At 44.6% G+C, this 25,208-nt stretch overlaps 1 protein-coding gene across 3 annotated transcripts in view; it reads right to left on the bottom strand.

Annotated features, from left to right (window-relative positions):
- Positions 1 to 6,575: 6,575 nt before the first annotated feature.
- The window catches only part of LMX1B (LIM homeobox transcription factor 1 beta), a 117,199-nt gene continuing 98,566 nt past the window's right edge, over positions 6,576 to 25,208 (bottom strand). The window contains exons 3-8 of one of the 3 annotated variants that reach the window (XM_070955689.1): positions 19,608 to 19,840; positions 18,301 to 18,479; positions 16,260 to 16,337; positions 15,936 to 16,002; positions 12,625 to 12,765; positions 6,576 to 6,886 (exon numbers count right to left, since the gene is read on the bottom strand). In XM_070955689.1, the coding sequence (XP_070811790.1) occupies positions 6,729 to 6,886; positions 12,625 to 12,765; positions 15,936 to 16,002; positions 16,260 to 16,337; positions 18,301 to 18,479; positions 19,608 to 19,840 (856 nt within the window). In that variant the 3' untranslated portion in view covers positions 6,576 to 6,728. Of the gene's footprint in view, positions 6,887 to 12,603; positions 12,766 to 15,905; positions 16,003 to 16,259; positions 16,338 to 18,300; positions 18,480 to 19,607; positions 19,841 to 25,208 lie in introns of all 3 variants that reach the window. The other 2 variants (XM_070955687.1, XM_070955688.1) reach the window with 2 other exon arrangements.

The raw sequence follows: 25,208 nt of genomic DNA on the forward strand, positions 1-25,208 counted from the left end.
GACAAATCCACCCAGTTAGAAGACCACAGCAGAAGAGAACAAAGGAGGGACTGTCACCAAGAAAAGGGGATTCAGTAGAAAGCAATCGAATCCATTAGAGTGGACATTAAAATGACCCCCAAGGGATCTTTTAAAGGGAGTGCTCTAATATTGTATAACTTCTCGTTGGGTGAAGTCAAAAAACACATTTGTGTAGGCGATCATACACACAAAAAACCAAACAACCCCAAACACCGAAAACCAAAATGATTTTTGTGCAATGTCTCATCCACCTGCCTGTGACACCATGGTAAGAAATACAGGTAGTCCTTGAGTTATGACCGCAATTGAGCCGCAAAGTTCCGTTGTTAAGTGAGATGTTGGTTAGGTGCGCTTTGCCCCGTTTTACAACCTTTCACAGTTCTTAAATGAATAAGTCAACACCCCGATGGTAAAGTGAATCTGACTTCCCTGTCTACTTTGCTCGCCAGGTCGCCAAAAGGGGATCATGTGATTCTGGGGATGTTGCAACCGTCATAAGTACATGCCAGTTGCCAAGCGTCTGAATTTTGTTCATGCGAGCACGGGTCAAAGGTCGTAACTGTGAAATATGGTCCTAAGTCACTTTTTCCCCCCCCGGAACTGCCATTAAATGAATTGTTGTAACTCAAGGACTACCTGAGCAAATCAAATATAAAAAGAGAAAACATTTTGATGAGAGTGGGTCAAAATGGGTTTCATGTAAGGATTTACGGAAGGGGGTCGCACACTGTTGAGATCACTGTGTAAATGTGGGCCAATTACTCTTCCATTATTGTAGTGTTTTATCAATGTAGGCAGTGGTGGGTTTCAAATTTTTTTACTACCGGTTCTGTGGGTGTGGCTTGGTGGGCGTGGCAGGGGAAGGATACTGTAAAATCTCCATTCCCACCCCACTCCAGGGGAAGGATACTGTAAAATCTCCATTCCCTACCCAATCCAGGGGAAGGATACTACAAAATTCCCATTTCCTCCCGATCAGCTGGGACTTGGGAGACAGAGAATAGATGGGGTAAGGGCCAGTCAGAATTTTTACTACCGGTTCTCCAGAACTGGTCAGAACCTGCTGAAACCCACCTCTGAACGTAGGCAATATATAAGTATAACTACTTGGCAGTAATTATTTTTCATTCAACTGAAATTCGATGGAATGAAGAATAGGACCGGTCTCCAAGTGGAAGAAAATGGCTTATCCATCTTTTCAAAAGATGGCTAAGGTTTTGGCAAGTTTTTTTTTTTTTAAGATTTGTTGAATGCATCCTTCTGGGGTTTCTACCAAAAATTATGAGGACCAGCGATTTCCTAAGTAGGCAGAGGTGTGAGGTATACAGGATAATCCTCAGAGTACGACCGCAATCGAACCCGGAAGTTATGCTTCTAAGTGAGAAATGTGTTAAGTTTTGTCCTGTTTTACGACTTTTCTTGCCACGGGTTGTTAAAGGAATCTGGCTTCCCCATTGAGAATATCCAAGGGGCATAACATCATTACATCAATGGCATTACTGAATAGATTTAACAATGTGTTTGGAAATAGCAAAACTCCTCATTCTCTTAACATCCCCCTTGGAAATAAGTGATGTACGTTCATTTTAGAAGAATTTCTAAGGACGATCCCTTCTTTCCACCTCCCTTTATTAACTCCGCTATAGAAATGGCAGCCTAATCGATCATACTTTTCTATATTATTGTAAATATGCCTCATTACCATTTCGGCCCGTTCTTTGCTTACTGGACATAACGTGATTAAAAGATTGGAGGGGTGTGCATCTGTGTAGTTACTGGGCAGAGACAAGCAGTGCGTGGCACAAATAATCTGCTTGCAATGGCCATCTAACATCCCACATGGATTGTCATTCAACCCGGATTTATCCGAGAAGGTTTTATTCATCTAAGACATCAGCATCCCTACCTGTGTGGTTCTCTTGTCTGCTTGACTTATCCAATGGCATCTCTCCTGAGAATGCAAAAGTAAGCTTCAAGTCAAGAGGAGGTCAAGAGCCTGCTTTCAACCCTTTGACCCTGAAGTCCCAGGTTAAAACCATACAACCAGCAGATTCTTGAGAGCAATCATCCATGCCATAAATAAGAGTGACATTTATCTCAGCCCAGGGTACCAGGGGAAAGGAAAAGCAAGTTTGAATAGTTTCGCTAGGGTCAACTTGGCCTTTGAATCTGCTGTTACTCTTGGCCATAGCCAGTTTACCATGGCCAACTCACTGCAAGACAATCTAACAATTCGATTTAATTATTTAAAATAAATTTAAAAAAAATATATTTCCATTTTTGCCATTCGTATTTCATTTCGTCTTTCTCCTTTTTCGTCCTCTCTTGAATGATTCTAGTCCGCCATTTCTTTCATGGTGGTGTAACTCTTGTCCCGCAAGTGAGTTGGCCATGCCAAGTTGGCCCCGTGGCGAGTTGGCCAAGGTTGAGTTGCTTTTAGTGGTGTTGGACAGGAAGGATTACCGTTCATCACAATTTGGAGGACAACTATCTCTATGGAAAAGCCTGAACATGTTTCCTAAGTTCTCCATGTTGTTATATTTGTGGAGGACCAGAAGATGGAACTTTTGAACATCTGCATTCTCAACAGAACTTTTCAGTTAAGGATGCAACAAGGGAATGGCATCACTGGCTGTGGTTGAATAATTAATAATGATTCATTATTAAAAAGAGGTCTCTTTTTGCAGTTCCATTGGGAAGTTGCACAACTCTGGACAATGTCTTCCTTTGGTGGCCTGTGGAAATTGGTTTCCAGATCCACTAGATAAACCCTCCTGGGATTCTACTTTGAGATTCAGAAGACACTCTTGGATAGGGTGCAGTGGTGGGATTCAAATTTTTTTACTACCGGTTCTGTGGGCGTGGCTTGGTGGGCGTGGCATGGCATGGCATGGCTTGGTGGGCGTAGCAGGGGAAGGATACTGTAAAATCTCCATTTCCTCCTGATCAGCTGGGACTCGGGAGGCGGAGAATAGATGGGGGCGGGGCCAAAACCGGAATTTACCAGTTTTCCAAACTACTCAAAATTTCCGCTACCGGTTCTTCAGAATTGGTCAGAACCTGCTGAAACCCACCTCTGGTAGAGTGGACATTCATGCCATAAAGGAAGTGAACAGATGGGGCATTCACACATGGGCAAATTGTGTAACCGCTCAACTGTTGGGGGATTTGGTTTCAGAATGATGCGATCTTTTGATTTCTTTTGTCAAAGAAGGTTTTGCTTTGGGATTTTATTTTATTTCTTAAAACAGCAACAACAGGCCATCTCTTACCTGAAGTCATTTAAGAAGGCAGTTGATGTAGGCGGCAATTTCAAGACACTGGAAAAGATGTACATTTTTCACACATCGTTAACTTCTGGAATGCATTAATACGATCAGAGGGAGTGGGAGAGACTAATTTATAGATGCTTATAAAGAGAGATGCTTGTGGAGTGATAGCCTTATCATGGATCATTGGATCTGGCAGGAGATAATAAGGACCCTATCCAGGGGTGAAATCCAAAATTTTTCCCTACTGGCTCTGTGGGCGTGGCTTGGTGGGCATGGCAAGGGAAAGGATACTGCAAAATCCCCATTCCCACCCCGCTCTGAGACCAGCCAGAGGTGGTATTTGCCGGTTCTCCAAACTACTCAAAATTTCCGCTACAGGTTCTCCAGAACCTGTTAGAACCTGCTGGATTTCACCCCTGACCCTATCAGATCTAATAGAAACTGGAATCTAGTAGGGGCAACTGGGTTCTTCTACCTGAAATTGTTTTATGCTTAGCCCTCAAATTTTGAGGAATAAATATTGAAAAGACCTAAAGGAACTTAACTCCGGCCCAAAATTGGGACAGGAACTTCCATTGTTAAGTGAGGTGGCTGATAAGGTGGGTCCCGCCCAATTTTACCATCTATTTTGTCGTGGCCATTAAACAAATTGCGTGATTGTTCAGCTAATCCGGCTTCCCCACACTGACGTTGCTTTTTGGAAGCTGCCTAGGAAAGTCGCAAACGACAATCACGTGACATTGCAACAGTCATAAATACATGCCAGTTGCCAGCGCCCACATTTTGCTCATGTGACTGTCGGGATCCTGGGACGGTCGTAAGTGCAAGTCACAAGTTGTAAGAGACTTTCCCCAGCAGTGTTATAACTTCAAACGGTCATTAAAAAAAAGGGGTTATTAAGTCAAGAACTACCTGTAAATCTTATTCCTGGAATTCTTCTGCTTTCAAAAACGTGTGGCTATCATCAATCTAACATGACCCTAAAAAAAGAAACAGGCAGCAAGAGGATCATGGCTTATATAGATCTACTCTAACTTGAGCACTGGACTTGCCAGCAAATACTCAAAATAAGTCTCTAACTCAGTTTCCCCCCAACTTTGAGATTTTGGGATCTTGATTCTCAAAATGTTCAGCAATGGCTATGAAATTTCGCAACGAAACTCAGTTTTCCCCTAACTCAGCCTTTCTCAGATCTGGATACCATTAAGGTTTCTGGAATACAGCACTCAACAATGGTTGGAGGATCCCATACATTCCCAGGGTAGCTGAAGAGATACTTCTAGAAGTCCATCAGCAGGACATGAGGTCAAGCGTTGTCTCCAGTTTATGTTTCCCCCAAAAATGGATAATGAAAAATATAATAAAAAATCAACCATGAAATTTGAGGGCAATCACACCTGGTGGGAGCTTGGGCTAAACTACCTGAGGTCGATGGGATAGGTAAACCAAAACATCTGGAACTCAGTTTCGGGAAGAAAGGACAGTGAAGCGATGGAAAACTAGTGGACCAAGAATGGTCTGGAAGATGCTGGCCTTCTACTCAAGACTTTGCCCATTGAAATTTAAACATGGCAGAAGTCGTGAAATGCAAAATGCGTGGGTAGCCCTGATATTTAATTCACTAACTTGTTTTTCTTTCTTTAAATAGGATTTAAATAACTCAAATACTTTGGCCACCTAATGAGAAGGAAGGACTCCCTGGAGAAGAGCCTAATACGGGGAAAGATGGAGGGCAAAAGAAGAAGGGGACGGCAGAGAACGAGGTGGCTGGATGGAGTCACTGAAGCAGTCGGTGTGAGCTTCAATGGACTCCAGTGGATGGTAGAGGACAGGAAGGCCTGGAGGAACGTTGTCCATGGGGTCGCAATGGGTTGGACACCACTTCACAACTAACAACAAGAAATGATTTAAATAAAATCAAACCACAGCCTTAGATCCATCCCCTTTTCGGAGCAGGACCCCAACATACTTCTCAATGGCCCCATGTTAGCTTACCCTCTGATCTAACTAGTCACCAAACGTGGAATTTCCGTGGCACTCTTAGCGGTAAGCATCGTAAAACGTGTTTCACATCTTCGCATCTGCCAAGGTTTAATTTCTACCAGCAACTGGTCCACGGGCATGGGGAATAACGGAGCTGCTTGGGAATAAGTGCTCACCATGAGTAAAGCTACACAAAATGCCATCACTGCTTGCCTTTTGAAATTACATGATGGATAAGTGGGGGTGGGGGAGGAAAGGGGGGGGGTCCTTCCAACCCCGTGGAGGGAAAAAGACCCAAACCAAAATCAGCTCTAATTAACGTGTCCCGAAGCAAAAGGATCTGTGGGGTAGGGCTGTCAAATCGGTATAAACAAATGGGAATCACCAACAGATGACTGTCAATCAAAGCCTAAAAGAGCTAGGGGTTAAGTGGAGACGTGAAATTTGGCACTGAATTCCTTCACCATTATTATTTTTTTAAAAAAAGTTTTAACACACCCAGAATGACGAACAACCTGAAATAAAATCAGGTGTTCCAGAATATCTCTGGCCCTACCTATTATAAAATTGCTTTTTTTCAGGTAAAGGTGTAATTACAGCTCATCTAAGTTTGCCTCCCCGTGTTCAGCATCTTTTTTTTTTTTTTTTTTGGACTCTTTCTTTTCCTCTCTAAGAAATGTCATAATGATGACGAAGTGGCCCGATTTCTCCTTGCATTCCTCTTATTATTTTCTGGGTTCCCTCCTCCTTCCATTCCCACTCTCCTCCCCGCTCCCCCACATTTCCAGGCAGTGCAGTGACGATAACTTAATGGCCCCAGAGATGACTGTTTTTTTTGGAGGTTCCCGTTTGGTTCAATGGAGAGGAAAAGAAAGAAAAAGAGGCGGCCGAGGGGAAATAGGAATGTCCCCATAGGAATCACAGCTCTGTCACAAACGTCTCGCGGCCCTGAGGGTTTTCAGTCTGTGGCGGGAGATGAAACATGCAGAACAAAATTGGGACCAGTTCCCCTCCAATTTCTTTCTTCAGCTTGGACCAACTTTGCATCGGGGGTGGGTGGGTGGTAGCCTGGAGAAAACACTGTGCTGTCGAAAGAAATTCTCCAAAGCAATGCAAGACAGCAAGAGTTTGCCTCCAAAATGATGGGGTTCAAGAAGAAACTAACCACAGGAGCATCGGCGTTCCTCGGTCCCACCTCTTTTTTTGAGAGCGACGCGTGGTCCTTCCCTATCTGTTTCTCGGGGCCAGAGGCCTCCTTAATTCAATGCTCCTGTCGTCCCAGGTGACCATATACCAGGGTGGAGGAAACGAAGAAAAATATGGCTGTATGAGGTTTTTTGTTTTTTTGTTTTTGTTTTTCTTTTGTTTTCAGCTGGAAAACGGGGTTCCTCGCGACATCGGTTCAGGAGAGAAGTTCCGAAGAGCTGGGCTGGTTCCCCCGCCAGGTGCTTTTCATGAGGCAAAGTAGGAACTCTGCATTGAATACAGCCTATCAATGGGGTTTCCTATCCTGGCTTGCATGGAGTTTACTTCCGAGGAAGCCAAGAAACAGTCACTCAAGCTCGTTAGAGAAGTGTCGCTGTCGATGTCGTGAAAAATGGAGTCGTTTCCTGATGGGTTGATGGAGAGAGGGAAAAACAAAAACAAAACACAGAATATAGACATGTTAGTAGACTGGGTTGACTGACACAGAGTGCTTTAATCTTCTGAGAAGATGATTAAGGATGAATTATTATTTATTGTCTCTAATAAAATGTAACTTTGAGTAAATTTGAGCCTTGGGGTTTTCTTTCTTTCGTTGGGGGTGTTATTTGGAACTCTAACATCGAGTATGTCCCAAAGCTGATTTTTTTTTCCAGAAGCAACTGGACTTTGCTTTTTCTTGAGTGACGTTTTTCAGAACTTCACCCAAGAAATTCTGAAGAAGCTTCTTGGAGGAGAAGCGAAATGTCTTCAAGGAAAAAAACGAAGTCCAGTTGCCCTTGCAAAAAAAGAAAAAGCAGTTTTGGGACAACCATGATCTGGAGGACTGAGAATCTCCATAAGATATGATCCATATATGGTTTCACCCATGCATGGAATTCCCGTCACCAAAATGTTCCCAGCACACCTGTTTCCATCAGCTTTAAACCCTCCCCGTACAATAGAGATGTATCACGACACGGTTTGTTTTTAGAAGGTTGAAAGATGTCCATCACAGAAGCTTGGGATTTTGCCCGCCCAACAAATGTTGGCCTTGAAGGACAGCTCATGACAATCCTTTTGTAATGTGGAACATTCATCCTGATTGCTTGCAGGGAAACAAGCTGTCAAGAATACAAATCGTAGTCTCATTTTCTCAGACGGACAGGGAGGTGTCCTGTTTAAGGAACAGAAGGATTAGAGACCCCGTTTATGTTGGAGGTACTGGGTTTTTTTTAAGGCCCTTCCAGGTTGAAAGGATAGCAGCGTTCCAATGCTTGAGGGGCTACCACAAGAGGTCAACCTATTCTCCAAAGTACCTGAAAGCAGAACAAGAAGCAATGGATGGAAACTAATCAAGGAGAGAACCAACCTTGGACTAAGGAGAAATTGCCCAACAGCGGGAGCAATCAATCAATAGAATAGCTTGCCTCCAGAAGTTATGGTGCTCCATCACTGGAGGTTTTTAAGAAGAGATTGGACAAGCGTTTGTCTGAAATGGTATAGTATCTCCTGCTTGAGCAAGGGATGGACTAGAAGACCTCCAAGGTCCCTTCCAACACGGACATTCTATTACATCTGGGAGAAGGTTAACGAGACCAATTCTTCCCGTTGTTCTAACTTTACTTCTTCTCTTCCTCCATCTCTGAACTCGTATCTTCAGTGAACGTGGCAAATGGCATACTCTAGGCAAACTCAATTCATAGGATTTTTGGTAACGTCAGAAATCTAGTAATATCTGGGGAGCTGGAAATACTCCTGCTTCAATTTTTGCATCACCGCAAACCTGGATTGACGTAGCCAACTTTTGGTTAAGGCCTTTACTAGCTGCAATGTAAGATTTGTGGACCCAGGAGAAATTTCTGTACATGATTCCCACATCTGGATATACTTCTGTTCCAAAGAACGACCACAAATAGCAAACTTAAAGCATCGGAGAATTTTTTTTAAAAAAGTCTATCTTAAATCTCCAGGGTGCTTAGTTTCTGGGAATAATAAGGACAACAATAACAATAATACTACTCAGATGCCCTGGGTGCATTGTGAGCTGTCATAATCTTTTGGAAGGCTGTGCTTTTTCTTCAGCTGTGTTGATTTTCTCTGCTGAAAAAAAAATCAGAATAATTTGCACTTGAAGAATCAGATGAAGAGAAAAAGCAGGCCTGGCTCTTTGCTGGAGATTTTAATGGTACTATGATAGCATCATTGGGCAGGATGTAAGAAATGGTTGGGCTCTCTGCCAGTAAATTGTTTGCTTTGCAGTCTATAACATTTCAAAAGCGTTTGAAGAGAGAGAGAGAAGGAAAGAGAAAGAGAAAGAGAGAGAAAGAGAGAAACAGGGAGAAAGAGAGAGAGAGAGAGAGGGAGAGAGAAAGAGAGGTAAAGACAGAAAGAGGGGGAGAGAGAAAGAGAGAGAAAAGGAGAGAACGAGAAAGAGGGAGAGAGAGAGAAACAGGGAGGAAGGGGGAGAGAAAGAGATGGAGAGAGAGAGAAAGAGAGAGAGAGAAAGAAAAAGAGAAAGAAAAAGAGAGAAAGAGAAAAAAGAGAGAAAGAGAGAGAGAGAAAGAGAAACAGGGAGAAAGAGAGAGAAACAGGGAGAAAGAGAAACAGGGAGAGAGAAAGAGAGGGAGAGAGAGAAAGAGAGACAGAGAGAGAGAGAGAGAGAGAAAGAGAGAGAAAGAAAGAGAAAAAGAGAGAGAAAGTGACGAAAAGAGACAGAAAGAGGGAGAGAAAGAGAGACCGATAAAGAAAGAGAGAAGAAGAGAGAGAAAGAGAGAGAGAAACAGGGAGAAAAAGGGAGAGAGAGAGAGAGAGAAAGAGAGAGAAACATGAAGAAAGAGAGAGAAAGACCAGGATAGATCCTTTTTAATCTGACACGAGCAAATAATCTGTGGCAAGCAGGCTGGCAAAAGACAAAAGATCCTGCATTCCATCAGAGGAAACTGTGGCTTTGAGGAATGTCAGAATCAAACCTTGTCAGTGCCAATAAAAGTTGCCCCTGGAAGGAAGACGGAGAGGGGTTGCAAGAGGGAAGAGGAGAAACCCAGTATTGGGGGTGGGGGTGGGAGGAAAGAAAGAGCCCCCCCTCCATTTTTCACCCCTTCCCCCGACACAAACTTGGCTAGAATGCCAGAAGCACCGTTCTGCTGATCAGCAAGAAGATGACTTTGAAAACAGCCAAGGATCTTTCCCAAAGACGTCCTGGTTTGATGTCTCTCCGCCCCCTGAGACACAGCGTCCACCGAATGTGGTGGACTACAAGTCCCATCAACCCTAGCCGCAGTCAGGTAAAGGTGCATGATTGAAAGAAGCGGATGGAGTGAATTGCAACGGGGTGGAAACGGACGTCAGCAAATCCACACGGGATTTTGTAGTGCTATTCCCCACCTGCGCCCTTTGCAATCGTTAGAACTCTGTTAGAACTCTAATCTTAGATTAGATTAACAGAGTTGGAAGGGACCTTGTAGGTCATCTAGTCCAACCCCCCGCTCAAGCAGGAAACCCTACACCGTTTCTGACAAAATGGCAGTCCAATCTTTTCTTGAAAGCCTCCAATGATGAAGCTCCCAGAACTTCCGAGCTTCATGCTGAAGGATGAGTCCTTGGGATTGTTTTGGTTTTTTCCCCCTTCTCCTTACCGCGGCCTTTTCCTCGTGTGTGTCCGCCCCTGTTTGTAACCTGCTCCACAAACTCATTGGTCCCGCATGGTGAAATCATAGGGCGGCAAACATCATGCCAGAGTTTGAGGTGGCAAGGAAGTTTTTTTCCATTCTTAGAAAACACTGCCTAGAAGTCTGATGTAAAGCTATAAATCATGAGGACTAGATTCCTAGATAACGCTGTTGCAACGGGGCCCACGGAAACTGTTGCAAAACTGTGGAAGAAACCTTGCTCCCTGACTGTGCAGTTCTTAGGTCTACACCATATAGTCTTCTCGTCTTTTTGCTTCTTCTTCTGGAACCTCATCTTTTATCCGAAGGGAATCTAGAAAGATTCCCGTGGTTGAGCGGCTACAAAACGTGGAAGCTCTTTGGAGATGGGGAGGACGCCGTGAGATCAGTTGACATTAAAATGGACAATAAGACCTGCATCTTCCAGAACTTGTAGGACTCCAAAGACAGTGGTGGGATTCAGCCGGTTCCCACCACTTTGGGAGAACCGGTTGTTAACTTTCTGAGCAGTTTGGCAAACTGGTTGTTGGAAGAAATCATTAGGGCAGAGAACCGGTTGTTAAATTACTTGAATCCCACCACTGTCCAAAGACCATCCTGCTCAAGAAAAGGACTTAACCCTTCGATCTGCTCCAGGGACATTAAAGCTTGATAGACAAAGCCCGACTGAATTATTCTGAATTCTTCAAAGCAGGCACGCAGCAGGATCTCATCCGAGACACGACTGGATGCGCGAACGGAGAAATATGAGTAGCAGGTCCTTGCCCAGCCACAGAGATGAACAGGGGTGTCTTTTTCAATTTCCATGCCACCCATCTGGCACCCCAGGTTTGGGAATCTAGACATTCCCCCCTTCCATCATACCGTTGTTGTGAGCGCGATAAGAGCTGTTATCAATTTGCATGCTAAAAAGCTCTAAATGCATGAGGGTAAAACAGCTTTCTGCCAAACCACATCTGATGCAGCCTTCTCACTGATGTGGTTGTGAAAAGACAAGACTGGTCCCCCCACTCCTCTACTTTCTCCAATTCCAGGCCTCCTTAAAATAAGAAGCGCATAACTAGAATAATGCGGTGGCTTAACTCTTTATGGCTCTTTTATACCCTGGCTTCATAATAGATGCAGAGATAGATAGAATAACAAGAGTTGGAAGGGACTTTGGAGGTCTTCTAGTCCAACCCTCTGCTCGAGCAGGAGACCCTATACCATTTCAGACAAATGGTTGTCCAATCTCTTCTGGAAAACCTTCCGTGATGGAGAACCCACAACTTCCGCAGGCAAGGAATTCCACTGGTTAGTTGTTCTCACTGTCAGGAAGTTTTTCCTTAGTTCTAGGTTGCTTCTCTCGTTGATGAGTTTCCATCCGTTGCTTCTCATCCTGCCTTCAGGTGCTTTGGAGAATAGGTTGACCCGCTCCTCTTCTTTGGGGAAGCCCCTCAAATATTAGAAGACTGCTATCATGTCACTCCTGGTCCTTCTTTTCTCTAGACTAGACATACCCAATTCCTGCAATATATGTTTTAAGCTCAAAACAAAACCAAACCAGCATTTTCAGAATTGATCAGCTATGGAACCCATCTGAGATCTGATAGACCAAGGTCAACCTGTAACGCTGCACAAATGCAAGAGAGCACTTCAAGAGGTCAACAGTTGCCATCAGTAGCCCAAAGCGGAGAAGCAACTCTTCCCCACGCCCTTTGGGCTCCACTGATTCATTTATTTACGTCTCCTCTTCTCTTCTCCCTTGCATGAGGGTTGAGGATGATGGCAATCCAAGGAAAAACAGCCTTAGGAAATGCCATTTGCCCTGAAGGCGATGGCAGGGCTCGACATCTCTGACAGCTATCTGCTGCTCCAGGAAATGAGAAAGTAGCTGATTTAATCCCCATGTTTGCCAATGGGGTGTGGAGGTCTGGAGGAACAAGTGGAGGGAAGGAAGGAAGAACAGAAGAAGCTTTCAAATCCTATAACGCTCTTCACTATCATGGACTACTCTAATGTGTGTTTGGATCCTTTGGGGGGAGGGGACAACGGGTGAGATTAAAATGAAGTCACTGATAAACACAGAAATAGGATGAGTTTGATCGGTCCCTTCCTAGGAGCTCTGCTTTGTCAAATCCACCTCGACGCAAGCAAGCAAGAAGAAAAAAAAGAAGACTCTAATTGATAGGATATCTGAATTTAGATTTCTCTCCTGCTTTGCTTTAGGAGATAAAAGCAGCTTAGACAGCCCTCTTTGCAAAGCTGTTTGGGCTGAGAGAAAGCAACCCGTCTAAAATCAGCCAGTGAGTTTCACAGGCCAAGAATGGACAAGCAAGTGTTTCCTGAGCCCATCCTTAACCATTGCATTCTACTGGTTCTCTGGATGCTTCTGCGCCCTTCCAGATGTTAACAGGAGACCTCAGAGTTTCCACAGATGTTCTGAAGGTCTTATTTGCACATGACAATGGCAGCTGATTCCCAGGGAGTCTTACCATAAGGATTCATGTGGTCACCTGGCATTTGTGGTGGGGTGAGACCTTGCTGGAAAGGATCAGTGGCGTAGGTGCTCTGGTCCATTGCTACAATCTGTTGTTGCGGTGGTGCAAGGGGTGTGTAAGACGTCATTATCCCTTCCATCCGGTTGGACATTACTTCTGCAAGACGAAACAAAAACAACTCCAAGTAAGGCTTGGCTCGCAGTCAACCTACCAAGAAGTCTTTATTGTGATTGGTCATCAGCCAGATGTTCAGATTGGGTCTGGCATTTTTGTCCAGCTATCAAAAGTTCTTCCCAAGGGACTGGGATAGGCAGATGTGGTGATTTCATGGGGTTAAAAAAAAGTACTGTGTCAGGATGTGAGCTGTTCTTAGTAAAGCGGCCTTTTGCAATTGACTGATGGGGATTGTGTCAATGCCGGTGGTTATTATTGTTGGTTGAGAAGCCAGCCAGATGTTTAAACTGGATTTGGCATTTTTATTCCTTTTATTGAGTCCTTCTCAAGGCCCTACGATAGGCAGATGTGGATGTGTTAAAGGTACTAGCACAGGATGAATAAACAGCTTTTGCAATTGACTGATAGAAATTTTGTCAATGCCAATGATGTTATTATTATTGTTATATTGTTATATTGTTATATTGTTATATTGTTATATTGTTATTGTTATTATTATCTTTATTCATTAAATATGAAACTCAGTCAACTGAACATTCAAAAATGCATCACAAATATCACTGACTGGTGCTAATGGTTGATACAGGTTGCTGCCAGCATCCTAGGTATCAACCAAGTACCTTCTTAAGATGTACAATGTTCCAAGTAGCGCAGTTTTTTGCAGTTCTGCTGATGTTATTGCAGGAAGCTGCAATTTGCTGATGTATCTTATAAAATTCTTGGACATGATACCTAGTGCCCCGATGACAATGAGTATCACTGTTACATGTTTATTATTATTATTATTATTATTATTATTATTATTATTATTATTATTATTATTATTATTATTATTATTTATTGGTTAATCTTTAGTGAGATTCACAGCCTTTGAGGCTGGTTAATAGCTCAGCAGCTCGAGTCCTAACCAAGAACCTAGGAACTGTTAAGGTATCGTCGGAGGATGTAAGCTGTTCCGAGTAAGGTGGTTTTTTGTAGAGTCAAAATGTTCAAGTCCGGCACATTATTATTATTATTATTATTATTATTATTATTATTATTATTATTATTATTATTATTATTATTATCCTTGTTCATTAAACATGAAACTCAGTTTCTTTCTTGCAGATGTTTCATGATCCAACTAGGGAACATCAATAGTGCTAGAAGAGAGTGGGGTCTGCAGAGAGGAGGAGGAGGAGGAGCTGTGGGGTCCTTGGTGGTCTCTGAGCTTGGTTGTTTTCTTGTAGATATTTCATGACCCAACTAGGGAACATCATCAATGCTAAAAAAGAATGGAATCTGCAGAGTGGTGGTGGAGGAGGAGGAGGAGAGTGGGGGTCTATAGGGTCCTTGGTGGTCTCTGAGCTTGGTTGTTTTCTTGCAGACATTTCACTAGTCAACTAGGAAACATCATCAGTGTGAAGGAGTGTGGGGTTAGCTCCCAGTTTATATTCAGTAGCTTGCCTTGAAACCAGCGCTCATCAACCAATAACCAGATAAACAGGGATTAACACCACACAAACAAATCAAGCAGAAAACAATACTCTGATCAAGGAACTGAGCAAGGAGAAAAATCATACCTTCATCAACACTGGCAGCACAAACTACTGTGTATAAACAAAGAGCACACCTCACTCCCTTGCAGCACTGATGGTATTACCTAGTTGGGTCATGAAACGTTTGCAAGAAAACAACCCAGCTCGGAGACCACCAAGGATTGCACAATGAACACAATGCTCGTGCAGGGACCATTTGTCACTAAATAATGTCGAATGTTCTTGGACCACTTATCACTAGGACAAGGCAGCCCACTCCATTCCTGTGAAGATAGCGGAAGTCATTTCTCTTTAGAAAGGAAGTCCCCTGCGCAAAGTACCCTCTTCCTTAACTTCAGCAAAGCGCTGAGATCTAGAATCTGGATTTGATTTGATCCTGCGGAGAATCTTTCCTAGCTTTCCCCTTCCCCCACTCACCCCCCCTAATCTCTTTCAGCCCCATTCCGATTTGAACGCAGTGATTCATTTCTGCTAGGATGGAAAGAGAAGTTGCCGATCGTTCTTTCAAGACTCCACTCCCAGGAGGCCTGGCACCAGCCGACTCCCTCTGACGTTGAGCAATGCCTGTCTGACGAGGTGAGCTGCGTCTCTCATCCATATGCAAGGGGTTGGCGCGTTGCGTCCTCACTCGAAGGATTTTGCAAGCCTGGGTAGGGCCAGAGGCCCTGGGTTTGTCCAGTCTCTGCTGTGGCACTTTGCCAGCCTTGCCTGACTGGCGCCTGATGGTGCCAGCACGGCCCAAAGCAGACAAGGATGAACTGAATGCCAATTATTATCAGGGTGCAAGAGCTGAAAATGTGCCAAGGCATATAGTCTCAGAAAACCAGCTACCTTCCCTTTGGGAATCCAAGCCCAAGGTTCATTCTGGTGGAACGTACAGAATGGGGGGCAATTACGCTGCTTTTCAATCAACTGGCAACCGCTGGACGTTAGCAGCCCTGATATCCATTTCCCCCCTCCTCCCTGCAGGGGTGTCTTATATTTCCCCAACCACGCTGCCGAATTTAATACAACCACTTCTTATTATTTTGAAACGGGAAATGCACGGAACCCTATAATAGGTTAACTTTCTGTAACGGGATGCGAGAACAACCTTGGGAGACAGGAGGAAGAGCTGCTTATCAGGGTATTGGTTCAGTGGTGGGTTGTTCCCGGTTTAGTCGGGTTCTTGCGAACTGGTAGTAATGGCGATGGGAGGCTTCGTCCACCTGCTCCGACGTCATCTCTGACGATCTGCACATGCGCGCTCCCATTGCGAACTGGTAGTAAAGGTAAGTGGAACCCATCCCTGTATCGGTTGCTGGCTGCAGGGCAAGCTATGAGGAGCAAACTCTGCACTCCCTACTAGCACTGATGATGTTTCCTGGCGGGGTCATGAAACGTCTACAAGGAAGCAATCCTCCTCCTCTCCACAAACCCCCTCAACTCCACATTTCCATTCCCTTCTAGCGCTGATGATGTTCCCTAGTTGGGTCGTGAAACGTCTGCAAGAAAACCACCAGGCTCAGAGAGCAACCAAGGACCCCACAGTTCAACCCGGAGGTACAGATATTCTCTTTTATCAATAAATGACCAATCCTAAACTTTCCAAGCCGGTTGCAGGGATGGCTTTACCTTGGCCGAGCCGCTGTGAGTTTTGCTGCTCCTGCTGCTGCTGATGCCGTCGCGCCAGTTTTTTCATCTGCGAAAGGAAAGAGAGTCAAAATCAGCCTGTTTTCCTCTGGTTCTTCTTCCTCTGTTTCAGTGGTGGGTTGCTCCCGGTTCGGTCTGGTTCTTGCGAACTGGTAGTAAAACTGATGGGAGGCTCCGCCCACCCACTTGGACGTCATAATGGTCGATCTGCGCATGTGCAGAAGTGTGCGTGCTCCCGTTGCGAACCGGTAGTAAAGTAGAACCCACTCCTGCTCTGTTGATGCGCCATTGCTTGAGTGGCCTTACCTTTGCTCTTTGATTCTGAAACCAGACTTGGACTACTCGAACGCTGAGGCCGGTTTCAGCCGCCAGAGTCTCCCTTACCTACAAGAAAGACCAGATACAGAAAACCGAGCTTGCCACGATCCTCCAAAAACCTTCCATTTAATCCATCTAGCAACGTTTGGTCCCGGTTTCCAAGAAATTATAACGGCGTGAAAAGAATCAACCCCGAGTGTTGCGGCAAGCTCCTACATAACCCGTAATTTCCCAGAGCCCAGGCAGTCCTCGCCTTACGAACACGACGGAGCCCAATATTTCCGTTGCTACGTGAAATAGCTGTTCAGCGAGTTTTGCCCCATTTGCTTGCCACGGTTGTTAAATGAATCCAGCTTCCCCCTCATTGGTCGCAAAAAGGGATCGTGTGACCCCGAGACACTGCAACCATCATAAGTGTGGGTCAGTTGTCACGTGTCTGAATTTTGAGCGCAGGTCTGCAGGGATGCTGCAACAGTCATAAGTGTGAAATGCGGTCTTAAGCAGGGGTGAAATACTCCTAGTTCGGACCGGATCAGGCAATCCAGTAGTGATCATCGTGGTGGATTCGGCGATCCAATAGAGATGGCAGAGTAAAGCTCTGCCCACCCACCCGGGTGTTGTTACTTCCTGGTTAAAATGTGTTTTTTTACCTTCTGCGCATGCACAGAAGGTTTTGCACATGCATTTCCAAACCGGTAAGGAAGGTAAATAGATTTCACCCCTGGTCTTAAGTCACTTTTTCAGGGCCGTTGTAACAATCACTAAAAGAACTGTTGGTAAGTCAAAGAGTACCTATGTAAAAGGTATCTGCAACTGAGACCTTCAAAAGCTACAAGATTGATTTTATTCTTCGGTGTGTTTGCAAAGTTCTGAACCAGAAACCTTGGCTTAAGTTTTGCTAATACCAGCTTCTTCTGCCTCCTCATGTAGATACAAATGTTGAGACTTGACTGTGCTTGTTGTTGGGAAGTAAGCATTACAACATTACTACACTGATTTGAGTGAGCTAGTGGGTTGTGCAACACTATTCCACTCTACTCAGGGAGTGTAGAAGTCGAGATTGTCCTGAAATATCTAAGGGGCCACCACAGAGATATTGGAAGACTGCTATCACATCACCCTAAGAGGGAGGGACCACCCCATGTCCTAACCTAGTTCTGAATCCTAGTTAAAATGGAGTGCCTTCCCCATTTCTCTCAGGAGCCAATTGGCAAATTTCAGAACCATCTCCTTGATCAGCTTCCATCCTTTACTTCTTTTGTCCTGTCTTCAGGTGTTTTGGAGAACAGGTTGACCCACCCTCCAAAACAGGGGTCCCCAACCTTTCGGTACCTCAGGGAACACTAAATTCATAATTTTAAATCCCGCGGACCACTAATCTGGGTTTTAATCCTGCCAATTCCAGATCAATGGATTCCAATGGATCAGTCGAGACTTCTATTGGTCTGATTTCCATTTTTTATAGTCCTATCCAATGCCGGGTTTCAGTCTTTTAAGCACTCCAGAAGAACGCAGCTGGAGATGTCCTCCTTTCTTTGGTGAGATAGGGGATTATCATCGGTGGGTTTCACAAATTCTTACCACCAGTTCGCGGCGTGCATGCACGCTTGCTTCACATGCACACTCACTTTGCATGCACGCATGCCTTCCACGCATGCGCCAAGCCTCAAAAACATGGCTAAATAGGATGGCATTACACCAGGGCCCGTTACCGGTTTGCCAATAGCATCTCTGGGGATTATACTTTGATCTTCCACTAACAAACTGGATATCTCGAGATCCACAAATTCAAGGGAAATAGCTATCAGCTACAGTAGGATGCATGTCGGTTTTTCCCACCCTGCTGAAGGATAATAGAAGACATGGCAATTGCATGACGAGGAGAGGAGACAAATCAAGCCGGACCCGTAAGCAATAAGTGTAAGTTACCCAAATCGTACCTGGGATGGAGTGAAGAATCTTCTGTGCGCAACGAGTAACTATACCAAGGATTAATAGCAAAGGTTGGGGTGATGAAGGAGAAACTTACCTTCCTACAAGGTTTGGAAGATACTTCAAAGGAGGCTTTGAACGCTCTTCTCTGCTGGGTTGTGAGGATCGTCCGTGGCCTCTTAGGTCTCCTCGGATCTTTTCCGTCATCACCCCCCTTCCCGGGGGTGATTTGCCCTTTAGCAGGTTTGATGTCCCCGTCTTCATCGTCACTTTTCACTGTTGATATATTGTGCAAAATATGGTAGAGCTAAGAAGCCAGATTCACACACCGTATGTGAAGCTATGCTTTGCTTGGTTAAATGACATCTCCTAGTTTACACCTCACGTTGGGCCAAGTTTATAAACTAGAGTGGCTGGATTTATCCCTTCTGTTTTTTAAAAAAAATTAGACCGGTGCAAAAAAAAAAGGGAGCGGAAATAGCTATTAATTCTATGGTAAGGATGCACGTCAATTTTTCCACTCTACTGAGTAAAGATTGATCAAATACTCTTTGTATAATGGAGTTCACAGTTGTATTTGAGCTACAGATGGAGGGTTGGACTGGAGGACGTCCGGAGTCCTCCCTTCCAACTCTATTATTCTGTTCTGTTATTCTTTCTAGGATCACGTGTCTCCATCCCATCAAACTCAAAGGAAGTCCAGAAAAAATTAGCAAAGAAAATATTTATTTGATTAGACATGTAATAACAGCTGCAAGGATTGTTTATGCACAACATTGGAAAGCAGAGAAAATACCTTTGGAAGGAGAATTAATTAAAAAAAAATTTAGATTGTGCAGAAATGAATAGATTGACTGTGATGATTAAAGAAAGAGAAAATTCAGAATACTTTAAGAGATGGAATCAATTCTGCTACTGGTTAGAAAAGAGATACAACTAAGTAAATTAATAGTTATGTATAAAAATGCTATAATCAGGATATTTTGTTAGTGAGGAATTTTTGTAATTGATTGGATGAGAGTGAAGAAGAAGAAATAACAAAAAGAAGAACGATTGGAGACAACACCGAGATGTCACACGGAAGGAATGACTGATGTATTAAATGTTTGTTTGTTTAAAAAATAAAAAACTTTTAATAATAATAATAATAAAAAAACTCAAAGGAAGTCTGGAATGGTAGAAGATCTTCTGCCATGGGCAGAAGCTTGGACGAGAAAGACTCCAAGATCCCTTCCAACCCAATGTTCTACGTTCTACTGAAAACTTTGATTATTAGAAAGGTTAATGAGAAGAACTCGGATTTAGACAAAGGTCCAGCATTCTGCATCACTACGCAGTGCCCAACCAGATACATTTTGGAAGCCCCACCAAGCAAGGGTGGTCCATTTCAGAAGGGACCCTCACCTGAATCAGAGTCATCTGGACTGACGGAGCTGAGCAGGTCCTTCTCCTTCTCGTAGTCGCTTTTACAAAGGAGCTGGCCTTCCTTCAAGACGAACTCGTCCCCTTTTCTCAGTTGCCGCTCGCAGACGCAGCAACAAAAGCAGCTCAAGTGGTAGACGCACTCCAGCGCCCGCATGACGAACTCCGTGGGGGCAATTTTTTCCATGCACCCACTGCATTTGGCAGCAAACAACCTGCGGGAGAGGGAAGAACCCAAGCAGAGAGAGAGAGAGAGAGAGAGAGACGTGCTCAGGTGGTTCTGCACCAGGGGGAGGATAAAACGCATCCCATTCCTCAGGGTATAAGACAGGGGTGTCAAACTCAATTTCATTGAGGGACGCAATCGGGTTGTGTTTGACCTCAGGGGGGCAGGGCAGTGTGGCGTGGGCAGCTCAACGTCACTCGTGTTGGGGGTGCCGATGAAGGTCCGAGCGAGCGCTTTGCCAGCGAAAACGGGCTCCCGAGCTCCGTTTTCGGCTACAACGGCCTCCTGCAACACTCTGCCAGTGAAAACAGAGCTCGGGAGGGCCGTCACGGCCCTCATGAGCTCCATTTTCAGCTGTGATGGCCTCCTGCAACCAGTGGTGGGATGCTGCCGGTTTAACAACTGGTTCGGTAATTGTGCACTCCCAGATGATTGTCGGAGCTACCGGTTCGCCCGAACCGGCCTGAATCAGTAGAATCCCACCCCTGCCTGCAACCCTCTGCCAGTGAAAACGGAGCTTGGGAGTGCCACGCATGGCCCTCCAGAGCTGTGTTTTTGCTGGCAGAGGCACCGTGGGCCAGTCCTTCTCTTTTTGCAGGGTGGCCCTACAGGATCTAAGCACCCCAGGTGTTGGATCTGTCCCCTGGACCTTGAGTTTGAAACACCTGATCTATGACAATTCAATGCTGTATTCATCATTTCATTCAGTTACTTTTATTATTGGTGAGCACGTTTTCATCGAAATGATTGTGACTCTCGTACTTCTAGAATGACTTTCTTTCTTTTATTATTATTATTGGCCACGGTTCCATTAGAGTTTAATTTAATTTTTGTATTTGTCGAATTGTCCCGTGGCGAGTTGGCCCCGTTCCGATTCCCGCCATTTCTAGAGCTGAGCTCAACTGATGGCTTAATGCTTGCTAGCAAACCTTCTAGGCATGAGCTCAACTAGCCACAATTCTAGGCTTGCCCGTTTTTTGTTTTTTTTAAAATTTGATTTATATGCCGCCCTTCTCCGGAGACTCAGGGCGGCTTACAATGCGTTAAGCAATAGCCTTCATACTTTTGTATATTTATAGAAAGTCAGCTTATTGCCCCCACAAACTGGGTCCTCATTTCACCTACCTTAGAAAGGATGGAAGGCTGAGTCAACCTTGAGCCTGGTGAGATTCGAACTTACTTTAATTGCAGACAGCTGGTGTTAATCACAATGCTTTCAGTCTGCTGAGCCAACGGCCCCGTTGGCCGATATTGAAATCATTTATTAATTTTATAGGCCGCCCCGAGTTGGGAATGGAGTTGGGCAGCCTCTTCGTTGCGCAATAAACAAAACAAACAACTTATTTTACTGGAAGGAGGAAAAAAAAATATCTAAAATCGGTCAGGAAGAAAAGAAGAAACAGCCCAGTGAGGAAGAGACTGGACAGCCGTCTGTCAGAAATGGTATAAGGTCTCTTGCTCGAGCTGTGGGTTGGACCTCTAAAGTCCCTTCCAACCCTAGGATTTCATCTACTAAGTCCTGGAAAAAAAACTACCTTGTGTCTCGCTGTTCCCATATGACCCATGTGTCGGGAATGCCCCCGGCAGCACAAGAGTGCCCTTGGCATTGTTGCCACTGGTTGGCAATGCCAGGATTCAAGCCATCTGGCCACGTTATATCATATCCCTGATTTATTGCCTTCTGGTTCCTTATCTTGCTTTTCGATCCGTCCTGCCTCTCGATTCCTCTCCTGCGCTGTTTGCTCTCATAATCAAGCCCTAACAACTAACCTTTACCGCCCCTGGGCTTTAATTTCCTCCTGTTTGTGGGGCAAATAGATTGTTAACGGTTGTGTTGTGTTGTGTTTTGTTGCTCGCCGGGGTGAGATAAGCACGGTGCCGCATCGGGTTTGCTGCCCGCATTAAGCAAGGTTCAAGAGACTGGCTAAACAGGAGGAAGTTATAAAGGCAGGATAACTTGGCTTGTTGGATGAATCCGTATCACAGGACGTGTTAATCAAATCGGGGATGTTAATAGATTTGAAGCCCCTTGCGTAATTAAATCATGTTTCCTCTCCTTGATCACGTGTCCCCACGTCTTATTTTTCCAGGCCCAGAGAGAAAACGTAGGATAAGCTGATGATAGGAAAACATATCCCCAAATCACAGCTGCATGTTTCCCACTAAGCAGCCAAGAATCCTCTTTCTCACCTCTTTAATCACGATTGATTTATGACCAGAATTTCGGTCCTAAGACAGTGCTGTCGTAAGTCGAGTTGCCCGTGTGAGCAGACCCTGGTTTTTACAACCATTTTTGTACCGCAGTCGTAAAGCGAATCATGTGGCCATTAAGCCAATTACACGGTTGTTAAGGGAGTCCAGCGTCCTCCAAGGACCTTGTATTTTGCCAGAAATGGTCAAAAAAATAATAATAAATAGGTTGCAAATGGTGATCAGATGACCATAGGGCACTGCGAGCCCGTTGTAAATGCAAGCGGGTTGCAAGAGCGATTTGAATTGTGATCACGTGACTCTGGGATTGGAGCGATCCTCATCCATGAAAGTATAGGTTGCAAAGCATTTTTCCCCTGTTGGTCGTAAGTCGAGGACTGCCTGTATAATCTTAATGCCTCAGCTGCTGATTCTCCTCCTTGCCATAATATTCCCTCCCTTTTAAAAACCGCTTAAACTCTATATTTACAGTCACAATAGATAAAGATTGCCGAATGAATGGGCAGTGGGTCCAGTTCTAATGAAGTCTGCTCCATTCCGTAATTGCCTTTGATTTGCATGCATTCCGACAAGCCATGAGGACTAGTGACACGCACGTACAAACTGCAAAGGAAACAGGGAGCCTGAAATTCTCAAACAGGGCAGACCCTGGTTTTAATCAAAGCAACTAACCGGCCACCAAAAGCCAAGCGACGGTGAAACTAACGGCGAAATTTAAGGGTGGAAGAACGGCAGTCAATGGATTTAAGCATCTTAACTCGTTGGAATAGAATAGAATAGAATAGAATAGAATAGAATAGAATAGAATAGAATAGAATAGAATAGAATAGAATAGAATAGAATTCTTTATTGGCCAAGTGTGATTGGACACACAAGGAATTTGTCTCTGGTGCATATGCTCTCAGGGTACAAAGAAAGACAAGATGAATTCGTCAAGAATCATAAAGACTGGGCAATCTTAGTAAGTACACAACATTTCTACAGATGTGATGTAGGGTTTCCTGGCCTAAGCAGGGGGTTGGATTAGAAGACCTCCAAGATCCCTTCCAACTCTGGTTATTCTGTTCTGTTCTCTTCGACAGTTTGGGGACAAATTATATAAGCCTCTTGGCCCAAATGACTTTCCCACAAAAAAGCCTAGCCTAAATCTCTCCGCTTCTGCTCTGAAACCCAAATAAATCCATCAAAAGGATTGCCAACCATTCATCTCTCTTCTTTCCTTAATTGCTGCTTCAGATCGTAAAATAAAATAATAAAATAAATTCAATCGGTTCCCTGAACTTTCTTTTTTTAAAAAAAAAAAAATCTCTCCCTATATAATAATCATTTCCCAATTCCAACAGTGGTGAAATCCAATTTTTTAAACTACCGGTTCTGTGGGCGTGGCTTGGTGGGCGTGGCATGTCTTGGTGGGCATAGCAGGGGAAGGATACTGCAAAATCTCCATTCCCTCCCCACTCCAGGGGATTTCCCTCCCCACTCCATGGGAAGGATACTGCAAAATCTCCATTCCCACTCCAGGCGGAAGGATATGCAAAATCCCCATTCCTTCCCCATTCCAGGGGAAAGATACTGCAAAATCTCCATTCCCACCCCACTCCAGGGGAAGGATACTGCAAAATCTCCATTCCCACTCCAGGGGGAAGGATACTGCAAAATCTCCATTCCCTCCCCACTCCAGGGGAAAGATACTGCAAGATCTCCATTCCCTCCCCACTCCTGGGGGAAGGATACTGCAAAATCCCTATTCCCTCCCCACTCTGGGGCCAGCCAGAGGTGGTATTTGCCGGTTCTCCGAACTGCTCAAAATTTCCGCTACCGGTTCTGCAGAACCAGCTAGATTTCACCCTTGAATTCCAAGCAGATTAGAAGGAAAAAGGCAGTCCTAAACTTTGGGGAGAGGGGGGTGGTGGAGCAATTGCTAAGCTTGTAGACAGCAATGGGTGTTGGTGGCAGGTGGGGGGGGGAAGAGGAACATGGGCGATGAGACACCCTTGGGATTCTTTGATACTTCAGCCCGGCCTGCCAATCGTAAGGACTCTGCAAATGAAGGATCGTTTTAATTCGCTTCTCTCCAGCAAACTCTTTGGAGTCCTCGTAAATTCTGCCATCAAAGTGCCAGCAGGGGAACCACACTGCCCTGTTAACGTGCTGTCTTTTGGAAGCTGGAAACGAAACGGCGGGGGACAATTGAGGTCCAACCCAACCTCCACGGACAAGAACTTCTGGTCCTTCCGTTCAAACACCCCGCTGAGATCTAGGGTTGGAGAACATGCCGGCTTTGAACCTATCGTGCAACCTACTTTGTAGGGATTGGATGATTCAGAAAGCAACGCTCGCTTTGGACTGCAACCTCTGCCTTGGGAGCGTGAGATATATTGGTGTAATAAATGTTGGCCACGGTTCCCCATCCATGAGACAAGAGGGACAATAAAAGCTGCTATAATTAGCGCCACATAGAACCATTCAGTTGCTGTTTTGTTCTTCCTAACAGGAGGATTATTTTGTTCAGAAAAGAGAATTTGCTTTGGAAATTGCTTTCAAAGGAGTAGAGCATTTGAGGAACATTTCTGTAGGAGGACAAGTGAAACTCTTGCCTTGACCGAGCTTCAAGATGGCCTCTCTTTGAATGATGCCATCGTTTCTCCAGCAACATGCAGCCTCGGTGGTTCTCCATCCTTCAAACCCCAAGGGAGGAAGTTAAGAAGAATCTCCATCCATTATTATTCCATCTTTTTTAAAGTTTGGGAATGTAGAGCAGCTAAGGAAGGTTCAGAAAGGCGGGGATACTGAGACTGTACCTCGAAGCCCTACAAGGCTGAAACAAAACAAGCTTTGAGAAATTTAGAAGAACTTCTCAAGTGCCCTGATCTGGAGAATCCAAAGCAAAAAACAGAAACAAAACCAGAATTGTCTTCATGTTGGAACATCTGAGATTGAAGGAGAACATCAACCTGATACTTGGGGTATACTGAGTTGTATAGTCTTGCCTTCATTGAAGGTCTGAAGGAGTATTCACAGACAGCCCTCTACTTAAAAGCATTCACCAGGTGTCCTCTCTGTGAAGGGTTCTCCAATCCAACCTTTAGAAAAGAAGGGGATGATATTTAGGGAGACCCATCAATGGTTAAATACAACCAAACTTG

Source organism: Pituophis catenifer, unplaced genomic scaffold, assembly GCF_029215685.1.
Source record: "Pituophis catenifer annectens isolate HBS135680 unplaced genomic scaffold, rPitCat1.0.hap2 SCAF_17, whole genome shotgun sequence".
Taxonomy (NCBI): domain Eukaryota; kingdom Metazoa; phylum Chordata; class Lepidosauria; order Squamata; family Colubridae; genus Pituophis; species Pituophis catenifer.